We start from the raw sequence: 16,224 nt of genomic DNA on the forward strand, positions 1-16,224 counted from the left end.
ATCACAGCATGTTAGGGAGCAGGCCCACCTGCCTCAGCAGGGGAAGCACATTTCCTAAGAAGAAGCCCATATTTTCTCTTTTCATCTCTATATCACCAGCCCCAGGTCAGCAACCCGACTTCCACTTCATGGATTAAAAAAATACAGCGTCATAGGTCACTTTCCTGGTCTCCTTTACTCCTCAAAGTAATCCTTCAAAATACATGTCTTTATCCCGATTTTTATAAAAAGAAATATTAAGGTTGAACCGCAAATGGCAGCATCAAGGTTCAAATCCAGATTCCTCCCACTTCACAGCCCATGGTTTTCCTTGACTGCCTCTATGTGGTTCACTTTGAACAACAAAGGCTTGGGAAAACACATCCATTAGAGAAGTCTAAATCCTTTGTAGTTTTGATTTACAGTGAACATACAGTAGGTGGTGGTGTCTCTAGATACTGAGATCATTTGTTTACCTTTTCTCCTCTCACTTCCCTTCCTTTGCTCTACCACATGTGTCCAGTCTTCTGACCTTGTGACAGAACACTGTCATCTACAAAGGCCACCCTTGAGAGCTGTGCAGTTCAGCTACAAGACAAAACAAAGACCCAGAATCTTATGATGTTTTAAGTGAGTTCACTTTTTGGGTTGAGCCACATCCACAGCTATTCCCTGCCTCATGAGCTCTGGGTTGGAAATGGCTGCACCCTCTCTTCCCATTCGATGAGTTCATGAGGAAATAGAGGAAACAGTCACTGGTGAGCCACAATGTCAGCACCACTTTGTCCATAGACAGGTGTACACGGAGCCCAACTGCCTCCCTGTTTGGGGGTGCTACAGGCTGCTGAAGTTAAAGAACACAGGAGAAGCATGTTGAACAAAAATGCAGTACTTAATTCATAACAGTTATTTGATAAATGTTTCCTAAATTGAATGAAATGTCCTCGCTATTGAGGAAAAAATTCCTGTAAGTAGGAACAGTGATAGTTGTACAGCCTTACACAATGAAATAGGCAAAATGTAGGAGTCTCTCCCCATCATTTCAAGACTGGTTCTTAAAAATACATATAGAAAAGCCATAAAATAGATGGCTACACATAATAAGGCCTGCTTTAATATTATTAATTCAGCCTTGCCTGAAAGGAATGCAGTGTTGTAAGCTGACATTGAAGCATGACATCTAAATAGCATTTGCCATGCCAGAGTAAATATTAAACCACATTATCTGACAATCCTAAGGGAATGGCCTTGCAATGTCAAGACTGTGGAAAATGATGGGAAATCAAATTCATAGAAATTTGACTTAGATGTTCAAAATAAAATGAATCTCTCTCATTGAGTGTGTTCAGGGATGAGATGATAGCAAAATGATTACACAAGCAAGACAGAGCATGGCTGCAAAGATGAAGGAGGTTAGATTGAAATGGGTTTCACTGTGGACTTTTATGATCATATTTATATATTCCTTCATCAGGCCATTTTCAACTGTAGTTTCTACACAGTATCCACCGAGATGCTGGAATACAAAACCCTTTCAGTGGGGAATAGGTATGTTCTCCGTCACTAGGACCTCCTACTAGAAGCATGAACAATGTTTGTTCTCATAAGCTATACCTCATACCTTCCTGGAAGTAAAAGAATGACCTCACTGGTGATGATATGGAGAGACCAAAGAATGCTACAGGAAAAGGCTGGTCATGAGAAAAACACCACATTCAAAGACTGATAAACATACAGTATGTTGGATGTAAAAGGGACCACGGGAAAGTGGTAGAGACCTGATGGAGGGGCAGGCAGAGGTCAGATGCAAAAGAGTCTTCATGACAGGCTTCAAATGAGGTCAGAATAGATTAAAGATTATTTTACAGGTCTCATGAAAACCTGGTGAGAGTCAAGATCAGAATTAGGCAACATTAAAGCTGTGTGATATGTCATACTTACTACTTTCAGAGTAATGTTGGTGTGCTACATTTTAGAGGCAACAACATATATCCCAGAACCTCCACTTTGATATGAATAATTCTGCTGAAGTGGCGGTGTGGGAGCCTGGGCCAAGATCATATTCTGTTCTTATTCTACATCCCAAAGATTTTAGTAAGAATCTCCAGAGCCAGGCCTCTAACTGCAGTCGGGGCTTGAATGTGGTCACCTTTCAGCAAGGTTTGGTCACACCCCAGTTATTTATTTGTTTATTTTGGTTTTTGAGACAGGGTCTCTCTGCATAGCCCTGGATATCCTGGAACTTCCTATGTAGATCAGGCTGGTCTCAAACTCAAAGAGATCCTCCTGTCTCTGACTCTTGAGTTCTGAGGTTAAAGGTGTACGCCCCCATGCCTGGCCCCAGCTTTTCACTTTTTTATGTGGTACTATGGATTGAACCCAGGGCCTTACACGTGCTAGGGAAGTACTCTAAAACTGAACTTTGTCCACAGTCCTCTTTTTAACCTTTTGTTACCGGGTCATGTCAAGTTCACTAGGCTAGTCTTCAACTTACTCTGCAGCCAAGACAGGCCTTTAGCACATCATCCTCCAACTTCAGCCTCCTGAGTAGTGAGGACATGAACCTGTGCCATCACTCCTGGCTCACATGCTAATCTTACAGCATACACACACCCCTCAGGAGCACCCACCTGTCACCCTTCCTGTAGAGGCAGCTTGCTAAGGGTGTTATGTACTGGCAACGGGTCCATGGCTTCTTATTGCAGTCATTGCTGTTCCAGACTATGCAACTTTATTTCTAGTGAGAGGATGAGAAGCTTGTAATTACAAATGAAAGAGGCCCAGACAAGCATCCTTTAAGGGCATGTGTCTGAAACCCAAACACTAGTACTGCCAGGAACCTCTTTTTCTATTACCAGACTGTCCAGTTTATAGAAAAGGCCAAGTGAACACTCAAACTTCTCCACAACTCCTTTCTCACAGAGTGCAACTCTCTGTCTCTACCTATCAGCCTTGACACTGAGGCAGCCCAAACTCCTCAGGGATCATCTAGACCCTGGAATGTTGTCTACTGTCTACTCTGTTAACTAGCATGGATAACAGGAAAGAGTGAGGACACCATGCCCATGTACTGTTGAAAGAGAGATAGTCCCAATCAATCCCTTGTGTCTTCTGGAGATCATCACTACTGTCCAGTGAGGAGAAGCTCACCAAAGTGCATGCTGGGAAGACCACTTGCAACTTGTTCCTCAGCTAGGAGCCATGTGGAGGCCCAGGGAAGCCAGGGCATCTCTAGTGCTCTTCCTCCACAGCTATTTCCATGGGCTGTGGCAAAGCTGAGTGCGCCCCACATTGTCTTCCTTTTTTGTGTAGCTTCACAGTCTAAGATTCCAAATGTTCCTCCCACACTACATCTCAAAGGGAGCCCCAATTTCCTGTGGGAACACAGCCATATGTGCCTGCTCTGGAGCTGAAGTAATTTCAATTTTGATTCTTTTATAATGGAAATGAAGCTAACTGGGTGGGTACAAATGAACTGAGAGTTATTTAAAACCTCTAATACAGTGACTCCAGTAAAATGTAAGCATGCTGCCAATTGCACAGGACAGATCTTACATCTAGTTCTGTTAAGCTGCCGGCTTCCACAGAACAATAGTGGCTTTTTATACATTGGGTGCTAGCCTTCATGTATGTGGAAATGGAGGAACTTGGGGAGATAAATGATGGGAAGATAAAATGTATTCAGAAGCCAGAAGTGATGTAAGAGAAGTGTTGTAATAATACTATGGGGCTCTGAGTCTCTCTAACTTCCCTCAGGTACCATAGCACATTGTGAAGCCTTGCTGCACAAGGCTAAGGCAAGAAAGAAATGTGGTGGAAAGGTTCCTTGGGAGCAGGATCCCTCCAGCTGCCTGGGAGGTTGCCTGAATCCTTTGTGTAAATGAAACAGTGAAGATCTTGTAGTCATTTTTCTAGTCCAGCACATCTATAGCTGGTTGGGGAAAGAAGAGGTAGGAAAGCGCCAGCCTGGCATTTTCAGAAAGGGACTTAGTGGGTTATCAGCCACCATGGGCCACTTCTCACATTCCATCTTCTTTCCTCCTCCCCACCTGCTGTTCTCCTCACTCTACACCCAATTTCTCAGGAGAGAATGGGATCCTGTCTGCCACTGTTCTTACATTTTCTCATTTTTTTTAAACTATCTATTATGTTAGCAAGTTGGACTGCCATAAATCACTTACTGGTAGCCAGACTAATTGCTCAATAGACATAAATTTAAAATCCCCAGTGATGGCACTTTCCTTTAATCCCAGCACTCAGGAGGCAGAGGCAGGTAGATCTCTGTGAGTTCGAGGTCAGATTGGTCTACAGAGCGAGATCCAGGACAGTCAATGACAGCAAAGGCTACACAGAGAAATCTTGTCTTGAAAAACTAACCATCCAACCAACCAACTAAAACAACAAAAACAAACAACCAACAAAAACCAACCAAACAAACAAACCAAAAACAAACAAACAAACAAAAAAGCAACAACCCCAAATCCTCAAGCTAGGAATCTTGAAACAAAGGAAAAAGGACTGATGGTAAAAGGAAAGACATATGCTCAAAAAGACAGAATGAAGTCAAGTAGCTAGCATGCCACCACGCAGGAAATAGATAGGAAGTAGCATTTGAAGTGAGTTTAGTAAGAAATAGGTAGGAAGTTCATATCTTTTTAAAGACTCATTTTATTTTTTAAGTATGTGTATGTGTGTACATCTGTGTGTGGGTATGTACATTTTAGTGCAGATGCCCATAGAAGCCAGAGGTGTTGGATCCTCCTGCTTGATGTGGGTGCTGGGAACCAACCCCAGGTCCTCTGCAAGAGCAGTACATATTAACTGCAGAGCCATCTTTCCAGCCTCTAAACTTGGTTATTTTTGATGCTTTAAATACAGATGTTAAAAAGGCTTAATTTTTGTGTGATAAATAAAACCTTTATGTCAAAGTGTTTCTCTGGCTTAAAGGGCAGATCATCAAACCATGAAGGGGTCAGGAAGGGCAGGACTGAAGGGGATGTTTTCTCCTGATGCTTAGGAATCAGAGATGTCCCATAGAAAATTCAACTGTCAACCGCATACCTACCATCACAATCAGAACCATCAATAACCCTTCACGGAAATCATGTTGAGAACAGAAATCAAAACCTATTTCTCAGAAAATGCAAGGAAAAATGAATCTAGAGATGAAGTTCCCAAAGGAGAGAATGCCCATTCTCTCAGAGGAGCAGACAGCCTGATAGCTATGCATACATCTGTGCTGAGCCCTTCTTATGCTTGGATGATCTTTTCAGAACAATCATACAGTGGTGGTACATCCAACTGTCCATCAGAAGTTAGCTCAGCATGCAATTCTGACTCTAGCCATATCCAGCTCTCAGTTAGGCAGAATCCAAACCTGACTGAACACTAGTTAGTTGAAAAGGTAGTTATTTATATGCACATCAAATGGCAAAGTTTTCTATTCGGAGTTAACATAACTACCTGAGGATCTATCCTCAGTGAAAATTTGAGTAGACAGGACAAAGCTAAGAAAGGGGAAAAAGATGAGGAAGTACTAGTAACTGTATAAAACTCTAAGGTAATGCTCTGCCCAGAATCATGTCTGAATCTTTAATGAAGTAACTTCCTTACTTTAAAAAAATACGGCCTGAACCTCATGCTTCCATTGTTTTATAGGAGGAAAAAAAAAGCATGTAACTTAGAAGTCATTAAACACTACATAGAATATACCAAACAGTTATAGCTTCCTTTAGCCTGTGAGCAATACTGTGTACTCTGATGACTGCGTGTTTTCCAAGAGTTACTAGTCTCCTCTTACGAACTTTATCCTTCATCCCAGATAGATGTTCTCTCAGGAGGCCATCTCAAAAGATCAAGGAGCATGATTGTCACTTTGTCCCACTGTTCCAATCTCTGTTCTTTTCAGTCAGAGATCTACCTGGTGGACTCCAGTGGCTCTCAACTCCAGTGCAGTCAACATTCCCTCCTTACCTTTGATGCCCGGAAGGAGAACGCTGTGGACTTGGTGTCCGATTTCCCCCGGTCTTGTAGAAGAAGGCCTTGGTCTTCTGTCAAGGCCAGGTAGTGGCCTGTGGTAAGATGCCGGAGTCGGAAAGCCTGGCCCCACCTGATGTTGCTGCCGCTCCAGCTGGTGAAAAGCACATGAGAAATTGTATTTACACAGAAGTCAGTACTGTTCAGCATTTATCCTGTACTTTATTAAACCCCAGAGTTATGCCCTCTCTGGGGTTTATCATTAAGGGTCAATGAACTGATCTCTGTTTGCCTAGAACTTAGCACAGTGCTTTCCTCTGACTCCTCTTAAAGGCAAGGACCATGATCCTGATGGCAGGGCAGTACATACTATGACTGGAAGTTCTGAGTTTCAACCTATCATTCAGTCTACCAATATGCAAACCACCTCAAAACAATGGTATGATCTCATTTCTAGGAACACTTGTGTCTAGAAAACCAGTCTTTCCACTTGGTTATTGGAACTCAAATATTGCACCATCATAAAGAGTCATGTCTTCATGACAAACCACAAAACAAACAAAACAAATCAAACCTGCAACTACTGCAGGTTATGCCTCCAGGAGAGACAGGTAGTAAGGGATGAGATAAGGAAACAGACATTCTGGTACATTCAAAGGAGATATGTCCTGCAGGAAAAAGTAGAGTAGGATTGCATGAATGAGATAAGAAAAACCTCAGGTGGAGTGTCAGTCTTTTCATGGCCTACTGTGGATGATTGATTGATAAACGCTGATTGGCCAGTAGCCAGGCAGGAAGTATAGGCAAGACAAAGAGAGAGGAGAAGTCTGGGAAGTGGAAGTCTGAGGCAGAGAGACGCTGCCAGCCACTGCAATGAGGAACAGGATGTAAAGTACCGGCAAGCCACAAGCCAAGTGGCAAGTGTAGATTAATAGAAATGGGCTGGGTTTAAGTGTAAGAGCTAGAAAGTGGTAGGCCTGAGCTAATGGCTGAGCAGTTTAATTAATATGAGCTTCTGAGTGATTATTTTATAAGCGGTTGTGGGGTCCATGGGGCTGGGCAGGACTGGAGAAAACTCCAGCTAGGGGCTGGAGAGATGGCTCAATGGTTAAGAGCACTGGCTGCACTTCCAGAGGACCTGGGTTCAATTCCCAGCACCCACATGGCAGCTCACAACTGTCTGTAAGTTCAGATCTCCAGGATCTGACACCTTCACACCAATGCATATAAAATAAAGTTAAAATAATTAAAAAAAAAAAAAAAAAAAAACTCCAGCTAAAAATGGCGCCCAACTGGTTGGCAAGAGTTTCCACCTAAAACCTGAGAAAAAGATTCTAAAATGGAACTAAAAACAGCTTCCTGTCTCACTCAAGTTAGCGGCAGACTACAGCTTTGAGCTACTCTATGGTGGGTTCGTGACGTGCGGGCTTGACCTACGCTATGTTACACAGAGGTGTCTCCAAGATGAACACTATGCTGTGTGTTGGATATAGTTTTTGCTAGTTCAAAAAAAAAAAAAAAAAAAAAGGTTTCTGGGCTGCTTTGATAAAAGCATAGGCCCACTGTTTCTAAGAGTTGATGGCTCCCAGAGCTGGCAGTAAATGTACCACACTGCCATGTTGGGAAGCTGCAGTTTAAAGCAATAGGTTCACAATAAGACAGATTCAGATGGAATAGTTTACAATATGTGTAAAAATGTACGTAGACTTGAAAGAGAGAGAGAACAAAAATATATACAGTTATACGCAGTTATATAAAGAAATAGATAGTTTTAAAAAATAAAGTCTTTAAAGAGAAAGTAAAGGTAATACAAAAAATAAGCCATGTAAAGATGGATATCACACAGAGAACCTGCATTGTATTGTTTTTGGGATTCTTAACTGCAGAAAGACATTTGATTGTAAAATTGTAAAATCTTCACCAAAAGATTAGCATTCAAAATATGGTAACCATTAGGGGAGAAATTATCCATGGTATCATTAGTAACTCAAAATTTATCCTTGAAGTTAGATTACCATATCTGTGTCAAACTTTAAAATCATTATACACCTTTTCAATTTTTAGGAACACCTGAAAATCACAGGAACACATCCAAATCACAATGATAAAAGACCTAAACTCTTTATGCCTAGGTGTCTGATGTAAAGAGCTAACAGCTACAACTATGACAGTATGTATATACCTACTTTGACATTTGAAAGGCCTCTTAAGAAGTCTTGAGCGAGTGAATAAGTGGGTGCCTCATTAAAAATAAATCAGTATTTCTCACACACAGATACACTATTATGTATATATTTTTGTTTTTTACTTATACAACAGTGGTACACTCCAAATCAATATCTTCAAAAGCTTCTCAATAAACTATGTAAATTAGGCAAAAAGGGAGAGGGAGGTGTAGGAGAATTCCCACTACTTCCTTTTCATCTCTAGCAGACCTTCTTGGGAGGTAAACATCTCTCATGAGAAAGAATTCTCCTTTGAACACATGTTTAGGGAAACATTGGCCTGAGTTCTAGGGAGGAAATGGAGAAGCAGCAGCAGGTGGCGACATTAATTCTCTCCTCTCTTACCTCCACTGTTTAACTCTAACTCAACTTACCTATCTTCCCAGCAAATAAAAGGACTTGTTCTCAATCAGACCGGCCTTCAGTATTTAGAGTTTAAAAGACAAGTTACTCAAGCTTTAAAAGCTGTTACTCAAGCTCATGGTTAGAAAAATCAGCCTTTGTTCCTTCCACCTACGTACATTACTGTTTGAAATATTCTGACAAATGTTGTTTTCTTCACAGCTATGTGAAGTTTGAATCTTATTTTACTAACTGCCATCATGACTACCTGTCTATCTTTGTTGTTTAAAGATAGCTCTTAACTGGAGCCAAGACATCCACTGACGGCTTCCAGAGAATTTGTTTAATTAAATAAGGAGCAGGGGGTGGGGTGGTGGGGTGGGGGTGGGGGGGGGGGTGGGAAGCTTTGAGGGTTTTAGCTGGTAATGCCAGAACTATAATTTGATTACCCAGGCTTTATAAGAACAGGATGCAATCAACCTTAGAATCAAAGTAGGAGCCTGGAAATATCATGAGAGTGAGAAATTCAGTCTCCCCCCTTCTCTGTGTGTGATTCCTTATAATCAAAGCCATAGAAATTTCAGAATTTAGCTCTCAACCATGGACTTTTGAGGGTTCATCTCAAGATACATAACAAATGGTAAATATAAGAGAATGGACTGTACTGGAAAACCAACCACTCTTGCAAATGGCACCATCTGTGCCATGTGTTACCTTATCCGAAGAGGTTCCACTCTCCACAGAGACCTGGCTCTGGTCCCAGCTCCTCCAGCTTCATAGAAAACTCTCCTGTGAGCAGAGATGGAGATCAGCACTAGTTGTGGGACAGCCCCTTTCAGGGGAGGACCACACCAGCTGTCTAAGCCTCCCAAAGTCAGCAAAACTCAAAGAGAGGATTGGCTGTGGGTTCTTATCTCTACTCTTAGGACAAATAAAAGTGACTTAAAGGGAGGGAACTGCACCCCACATGCAACCGACACTCATGGGTCACCAGAGAGACAGTGGAAAAAGGGATGCCAGTGTCTCCCATTTCTTCATTGCTACAAGAGCCCGGTTGCATACTGTGTTGCTGATAAAGAATGCTGCAAGCCTTTCAGGTTAGGCTTCTCATTGTAGTTTACATTTCTTATAAATGGATTTTTACTTTCAAAACACATATGCACTATAGTGCAAATCCCTTGTCATTGTTCTGGGGAGCCTGGATAAAGTTGTGTCTCCAGCTGCCATAGTTTCCATGGTTTCATTATTGAATGGTTTCTTTCTTCCCAGCTTAAGAACTATATTTTAATATGCTTGTAAATAATTTTTGTTTTGGACTAATTTTAGATTCATGAAGGAATTTCACAAACAGTCCACAGAGTTCCTGTATAGTGTCACTCCATTCCCCTCACAATGTCATCTTGCATCATCGAGATATGTTTGCCTAAACTGAGAAGCCAATGCTTGTAGCCAGTCAGGGTACTCAAACTCAACACCTTATTCATATTTCATCCAAAAATTTCCAATAGTTATTTTCCTGTTACAGGGCGTGATCTAGAGTGCCACAGTCGAGGCTAGGCTTGTCTTCTTTACTTGCTGTCACAGTGTTTCCCACTTCTCCCTTGTTCTCTTACCACTCAGAATTTTGAGAAGTACAGTATTATGCATGCATGCAATGCACACATTTGTGTGTGACTATATATAACTGTGCATGTGAAGAAGCCAGAGGAGGATGTGGGATGTCTTGTTTGGAGACCTTTCAACACTGATCATTTACCTGCACTTGAATTCACCAGTCTTACATCCTACCTCTGTCATAGTTTGTCTATGTCACAAAAGTGAATTATTCAAAGCTTCAGAAGAATTTGGACCTAGATTTTAGGAAAAAAAAACCTTTAACAGTGATGAAGAGGAAATAGATATGTCCCCCATGGTGAAATAGACTGAATTTGTTCAAAAGATGCACATTAAAATGGAAGATAGCTATATTTGGATCTGTTAGTACTATGAACTAGGGAAAGATCTGTCAGTTCTCTGTGGTTCAGTTCCCTCATCTATAAAACAGGCCTAATAAGGGTAGTTATATCATGAGGTGTAAAAGACTCAATGTGATTTTTAAAACAATGTTTAAAAAGAATGTTCATGGACACACAAAGAACTATGAAATACAGATTTATCCAAATTTTGTTTAAACATAGATATTTATAAATATGCTTAGAAGAACACATTAAAGCACATGGATACAATAAAATATTACATTAAGCATGGTTACATCATCAAGGTGAGGTTATAAAGGACATTTCTAAGCCTTGTTTTAAATGTATATTCTACCAGAAAATACTTAGTAAAGAAAATTCTATACTAATTTATAGCCATAACTTCTAGGTGTCTATGTACCTGGCCAAGAATGGAAATGCTACTCTACCAACTTTGCCACTCACACAGATTGACTGAGATTTTCACTGGCGCATCTCTGCCTTCAGCAAAGGCTGAAAAAAAAAGTAGAGGTGAAGTGGCCCACCTTGGGTCTCAACCGACCCCGCCCTGGAGCTAGCATCAGAGGACCCTCTAAGGCCAGCTTCTGAAGTATACTTAAAGGTCTATTCTTCCTGAATGAGACATTCTTGCAGCTTGGACTGTTTAATCTCACCAGGTTCCCAAGGTTGAAACAACTTGTTCCTGAGATCGCAAATGACTGCAATAAGGATTAGAGTGGGTGGACAGCTGAGGTGCTTTTGAAAGCCTGGCTGACAGCCTAGCCTCAGCTCCAACAGGTCGAGTGACTTAGCCCAGGGCAGTTGACAAGTCAGAGGCACAGGCAAAAATCTGAGTTCAGAATGTGAGATTGTGGATCTTTAGTTTCCATTCTTGGGTAATATTTTCACCAAGCCTGCCTACCCTCAGGATTCAGACGGAAGAAAATCAATTTCATCTGGGGAGTCAGTACCATAGCTTAGCATTCTATCTATTTCCTGTTCCCTCACCACCCCTCTGATTTCATTGTTTCCAACAATTCTGGCCAGCTGAAGATTCCTTTTTTTTTTTTCTGTTGTTGTTGTTGTTGGATAACAGACATCAATGAAGAGGCTTACCAGTCACAGTCCCTAGACATAAAAAAAATTCCAAGGCGTCTTGCCACCCTGCATTCATTGAGAATGCCAGAAAATTTCAAGAATTCAGGCTCCAAAGGACTCAATAGTAGCTTCTTTGCTCAGTCAGCCCCTCATACTGCCTTGCAAAGGAAAGAGACAAGTGTGTCTTCTCATTTTTTTTTTTTTGGTAACATAGTAAGATATAAAACCAACAATAAGCCAGACATATAATCCCAGAACTGAGAGGCAGATGTAGGCTGATGTCTGTGAGTTGAAAGCCAGCCAGATTTACATAGTGAATTCTAGGCAAGAACTATATAGTAAGACCCTTTCCTAAAAACAGTAGTAGTAGTAGCAGCAGCAGCAACAGCAGCAGCAATAAAAACCACTAAAATCAAACCAATACAAAACAAAGATGAAATGGAAAAATATCCTGCAACTGAATAAGATCACATGACAATATTTAGGTAGTGATCTGTAATCCTAAGAGAAATCAGGTCAACTTTGTAGACATCACCATCAGCCACTGACCATGATTAAGGACGCAGGGAGTAATTCACTCACAACAATTATATAGATCTATGTTCAGCGTGTTTTGGACTCTGTTCTATGTCACATCTGGCTCCCGTGAAGGACATTCAGAGGACCTAACAAGCAGGAAGGGACATACTATAAGAGGCTCAAATCATTGGAGGAAAGTTTCTGCAGTAATACATTCAATTACACTGCTTCTGGGTTCTTCAGCACGTGGAATAAGAAATGAGCCCTGATGGAAAGCCGACAAAAATCTGGCTTTCTAGGCTCCCATCTGAAATCAGTCAGGATGTCACCACTGGCAGAAGTCTGATCAAGATGATCACCAAACTGTCAAGTTTTAGCCCTAATGTTACCAATAAAGTAAAATCAATGTAGTTGAAAAGGATCTTGTAAGCACGACAAAAAGACAAGAAACTGCTGTCACGAAATCAGACTAATTACTGTCAAAATTACGCTGAATTTGGATGAGAGGTTTTTTATTTAATATATAAGACTTGTACAGAGCATTTTATATACTCTTCCTTTGATTATAAGCAAAATAGTAATAAATCTTAAGTATATATTTATTGTGTGGGTTAAAATATCCTCCATTTCATAATTTTGAATATTTTAGAAACTTTTTACTGAAAAAAAATCACATAATATATTTGATATCCTTTCCCCTACTCCAAACTCCCCTCAGATCCTCTCCACTTCCGTACCCATCCAACTTCATGTTCTTTCTCTTATTCTCTCTCTCTCTCTCTCTCTCTCAAAAGTATAAACACACAGGAAAAACAATAACAGAACAAAAATGAGAATCAAAACAGAAAAACTAAAGAAAATCAGTATGAGGGAAAAAATACAAAAACATAACACAAAGCACATGCACAGAAAAACCATGTAGTATCCCTTACTACTATTAGTATATTGATTATTATGCTAGAGGAACATAGCAATAAAATGACCCCTAATAGTGCTATACCCATAGAGCAGAGCAGAGCTCAACCCTCATCAGAGAAGCTTCTTCTTGCAGTATATGGGAATAACAAAGAGATCCACAACTGGATCCTTATCAAAACCATCCCCGTCAAGGTTCAGCGATCTCTGCAGAAGAGGAGGCAGAAAGATTGTAAGAAGTAAGGGGTGCTGGATAACTTCAAAGAAACAGTGTCCTCTGGACACAGCAGGGCTGATTCACATAATTTTGAACCTTTAACAAGAGCCCATTAATCGATCGGCTATTGGACTAAAGAAAGTTCACTTCAATACTACCTCTAGCTAGCTATATTCCTCCACACTGCTCCCTGCTAAACCCATCTTCCGTTGGATTCCGATGCCTAGTTTCTCCCAGTGAGCTGGTAACAAGAAAAATGAAACCAACCAACTCTATCTTAATTACTTAGTACACAAAGTGGGAGGGACAGAGGTAAGCTGTCTTGCAAGGACCAGCAATAACTTGCGCAAACACACAGCCTCCCAAAATGACAGATTTCCCTCACCAACGGGGTGCTTCAGACTCAGGAGCAATCAAAGACAATGAATGGCTTGGGATACATTGTAGCATTGTTTGCTTAGATTGAATGTAAACACACCACTTTTTTTTTTTTTTTTTTTGTGAGCAAACACTACTGTCTTGCCATTCCTATTTAACAAACTGGAGCTGTGGTTAGATGAAGATCAGGCCAACTGAGAAATACCTACACAGTTCATGTGTGGTCAAATGAGAATGCAAACTCTTGAATATGAGTCGCCAGAGACTACAGACAGCTCAGAGAAAAAAACGAGGACAGCGGCTTACCTGTGCTGAGAATCATTCTGGTCTGTAGATGGTATCGTCAAACACTCATCATGACCATGGAAAAGACGAACTACGTGCCCACCAAGTAGGTATCCTATGAAAGAATGGTATTCTACTATAAACTGACGGAAAGCGTAAAGAGAACACTGTGTTCAGTGGTGGTAAATTCATGCAGGTCATAGATGATTCTAGCAAACAGCAAGAGAGGTGCATTTGGAAAACTATAGAGTCCATGAATTCAGGCCTCAGGGAGAAAAGAATTCTAACATTGGCAGTTAAGTAGAATTTCAGAAATAAGGCTAACGATCAAGAGAAAGGTAAAACCACTGTGTCAACTGTTATCATTAAAAAACAAAAGGAAAATTACTGTTGGGAAGAGCAGGATTTTCCAGTTTCTTAAGAAGCTAATAACTCAGTATCAAAATGACCAGAGAAGTTCTTACAATCCTAGTGTGTGCACTCTGTGGCAAAATCCAAATCAAATTATAGATACGCGTAGAAATGACCTGGAATGGGGGGACAATCCCTTTTCAAGAGTTGTTTAGGAAAAGGCAATTGAGCTGCTTTAGGAGAAGGTAGTTTTTAAATGTAGTTAACAAATACAGATAAAATTTGATAATGCATCTATAGCAAAAAGTGGGAGGAGGCAGAATTACTCCAGCATGTCTGAGTGGACATGCACACTAACTGCTATCAACAAGCGCTTAGATTTTAGCAGAGAAAAACCTCAACAGTCATGGAGTTCAGATGCTCAAAAGAAATAATGAACTTCAAGGGCATGATGACCCACTGGTCTTCAAGTGAATTCTAAGCATTAATTCGAAGAGCATACTAGCAGGAGACAGGCCTGGCTGGGCTAGATTTGCACAAAAAAATTGGATTTGTTATTCTTCTGAATTAAAAAAAATCACTAGGCTACCCTGTTCTTAGGAGACATATGAACTTAATATGCTCCATGTCTGTATTTGGAGTTTTTCTTTTTAAATTACATAATTAGAACACTTAGGGGGCTATCTCAAACTATTCTGGATGCTGGATTAAAACATCAATGAGAAATCCTGCTAGATGGGAAACTGGTGTTCTCAGAGCATATTGGGCAGTGATGGTCCGATTTTCCTTAGCTTGTTTCTTTTTTATTTAGGCAAGGAAAGATTATCTTAAACTCCCCTCAAATATTCACAAGTATTTTTCTAATAGCTAATTATACTAATATGTACAGTTGCATTTTTTTGCATTTGAATAATTCATGATGCACTGAAGGGAATTCTTAGTAGCCAATTTACATAGAAAATTAAAAACTTCAGCCATCAAGCCCTTGATTAAACTCTTTATCTTCTCTTGGTGGTGAGACTATGACCATTAAGAGTCCATCATGAATAGTTTGTGGGCTTTTTCAATCAATATCCTCCTCATCTGAGCAAACGGCTAAATGCTGGTGCATTACAACTTTTCTTAGCAGAACTCTCTCTCTCTCTCTCTCTCTCTCTCTCTCTCTCTCTCTCTCTCTCTCTCTCTCTGTGTGTGTGTGTGTGTGTGTGTGTGTGTGTGTGTGTGTGTGTGTATGTGTGTGTGTGTGTATGTGTGTGTTTGTATGGGTCACAGTCAGGAAGAAATTATGGAAAGGAGGACCACTGAAGTCCATAAGGGCAGGGTGGGTTTCTCCCCTGTGGATGTTGAATGGCCATTCTCCACCCAGCTCTGTGACTGAGCTGATGAGCTCTTCCAATTTCATGCACACAAGGGCACTCAGCACTTCTGTGAGAACCATTTGACATGATTTGCAAACACTCCTTAATTAATCTCCACAAGCTCTCTGTTGGGACTGAGATAAATTTATTTTTGTGGTTGAAGATGAAACATTTAACACAGAGATGGGGCTGAAACTTTCTAGGGAAGGATTTAAGACAGGGAGTCTGGATTCCTTAAAGCAGGGAAAGACTGAATAGATTTAAAGAGGTGAATTGATGTTTGTATGTATATGTGTATATGTGTTTGTATGTGTATTGATGTGTGTGTGTGTGTGTGTGTGTGTGTGTGTGTGTGTGTGTGTGTGTGAGTGAGATACATATGAGAGAGAGAGAGAGAGAGAGAGAGAGAGAGAGAGAGAGAGAGAGAGAGCGCACCCAGAGCTTGGCAATGCTGAGCAAGTGTACTATCACTGACCTACAGCCCCAGCAAATGTCTGATTTTTAAAGGCCTCTCATATACTACCAGGAAACTTAAGGTTTGTCACTTCCCAATCATTTGGCTTAACTGTGGTACCTTCTGAAACTGGGCTGTCACCTTGACAACTCTCATTTTCCTGTTTTCAAAC

General features: G+C 40.7%; 1 protein-coding gene across 4 annotated transcripts in view; it reads right to left on the reverse strand.

Annotated features, from left to right (window-relative positions):
- The window catches only part of Ryr3 (ryanodine receptor 3), a 521,392-nt gene that overhangs the window by 271,648 nt on the left and 233,520 nt on the right, over positions 1-16,224 (reverse strand). For all 4 annotated transcript variants that reach the window (XM_052725780.1, XM_052725779.1, XM_052725782.1 and 1 more), the window contains exons 8-10: positions 13,911-14,004; positions 9,237-9,311; positions 5,953-6,109 (exon numbers count right to left, since the gene is read on the reverse strand). In XM_052725780.1, the coding sequence (XP_052581740.1) occupies positions 5,953-6,109; positions 9,237-9,311; positions 13,911-14,004 (326 nt within the window). The remainder of the gene's footprint in view (positions 1-5,952; positions 6,110-9,236; positions 9,312-13,910; positions 14,005-16,224) is intronic.

This window comes from Peromyscus californicus, unplaced genomic scaffold (assembly GCF_007827085.1).
Source record: "Peromyscus californicus insignis strain IS unplaced genomic scaffold, ASM782708v3 Scaffold_7__1_contigs__length_154581171, whole genome shotgun sequence".
Taxonomy (NCBI): Eukaryota; Metazoa; Chordata; class Mammalia; order Rodentia; family Cricetidae; genus Peromyscus; species Peromyscus californicus.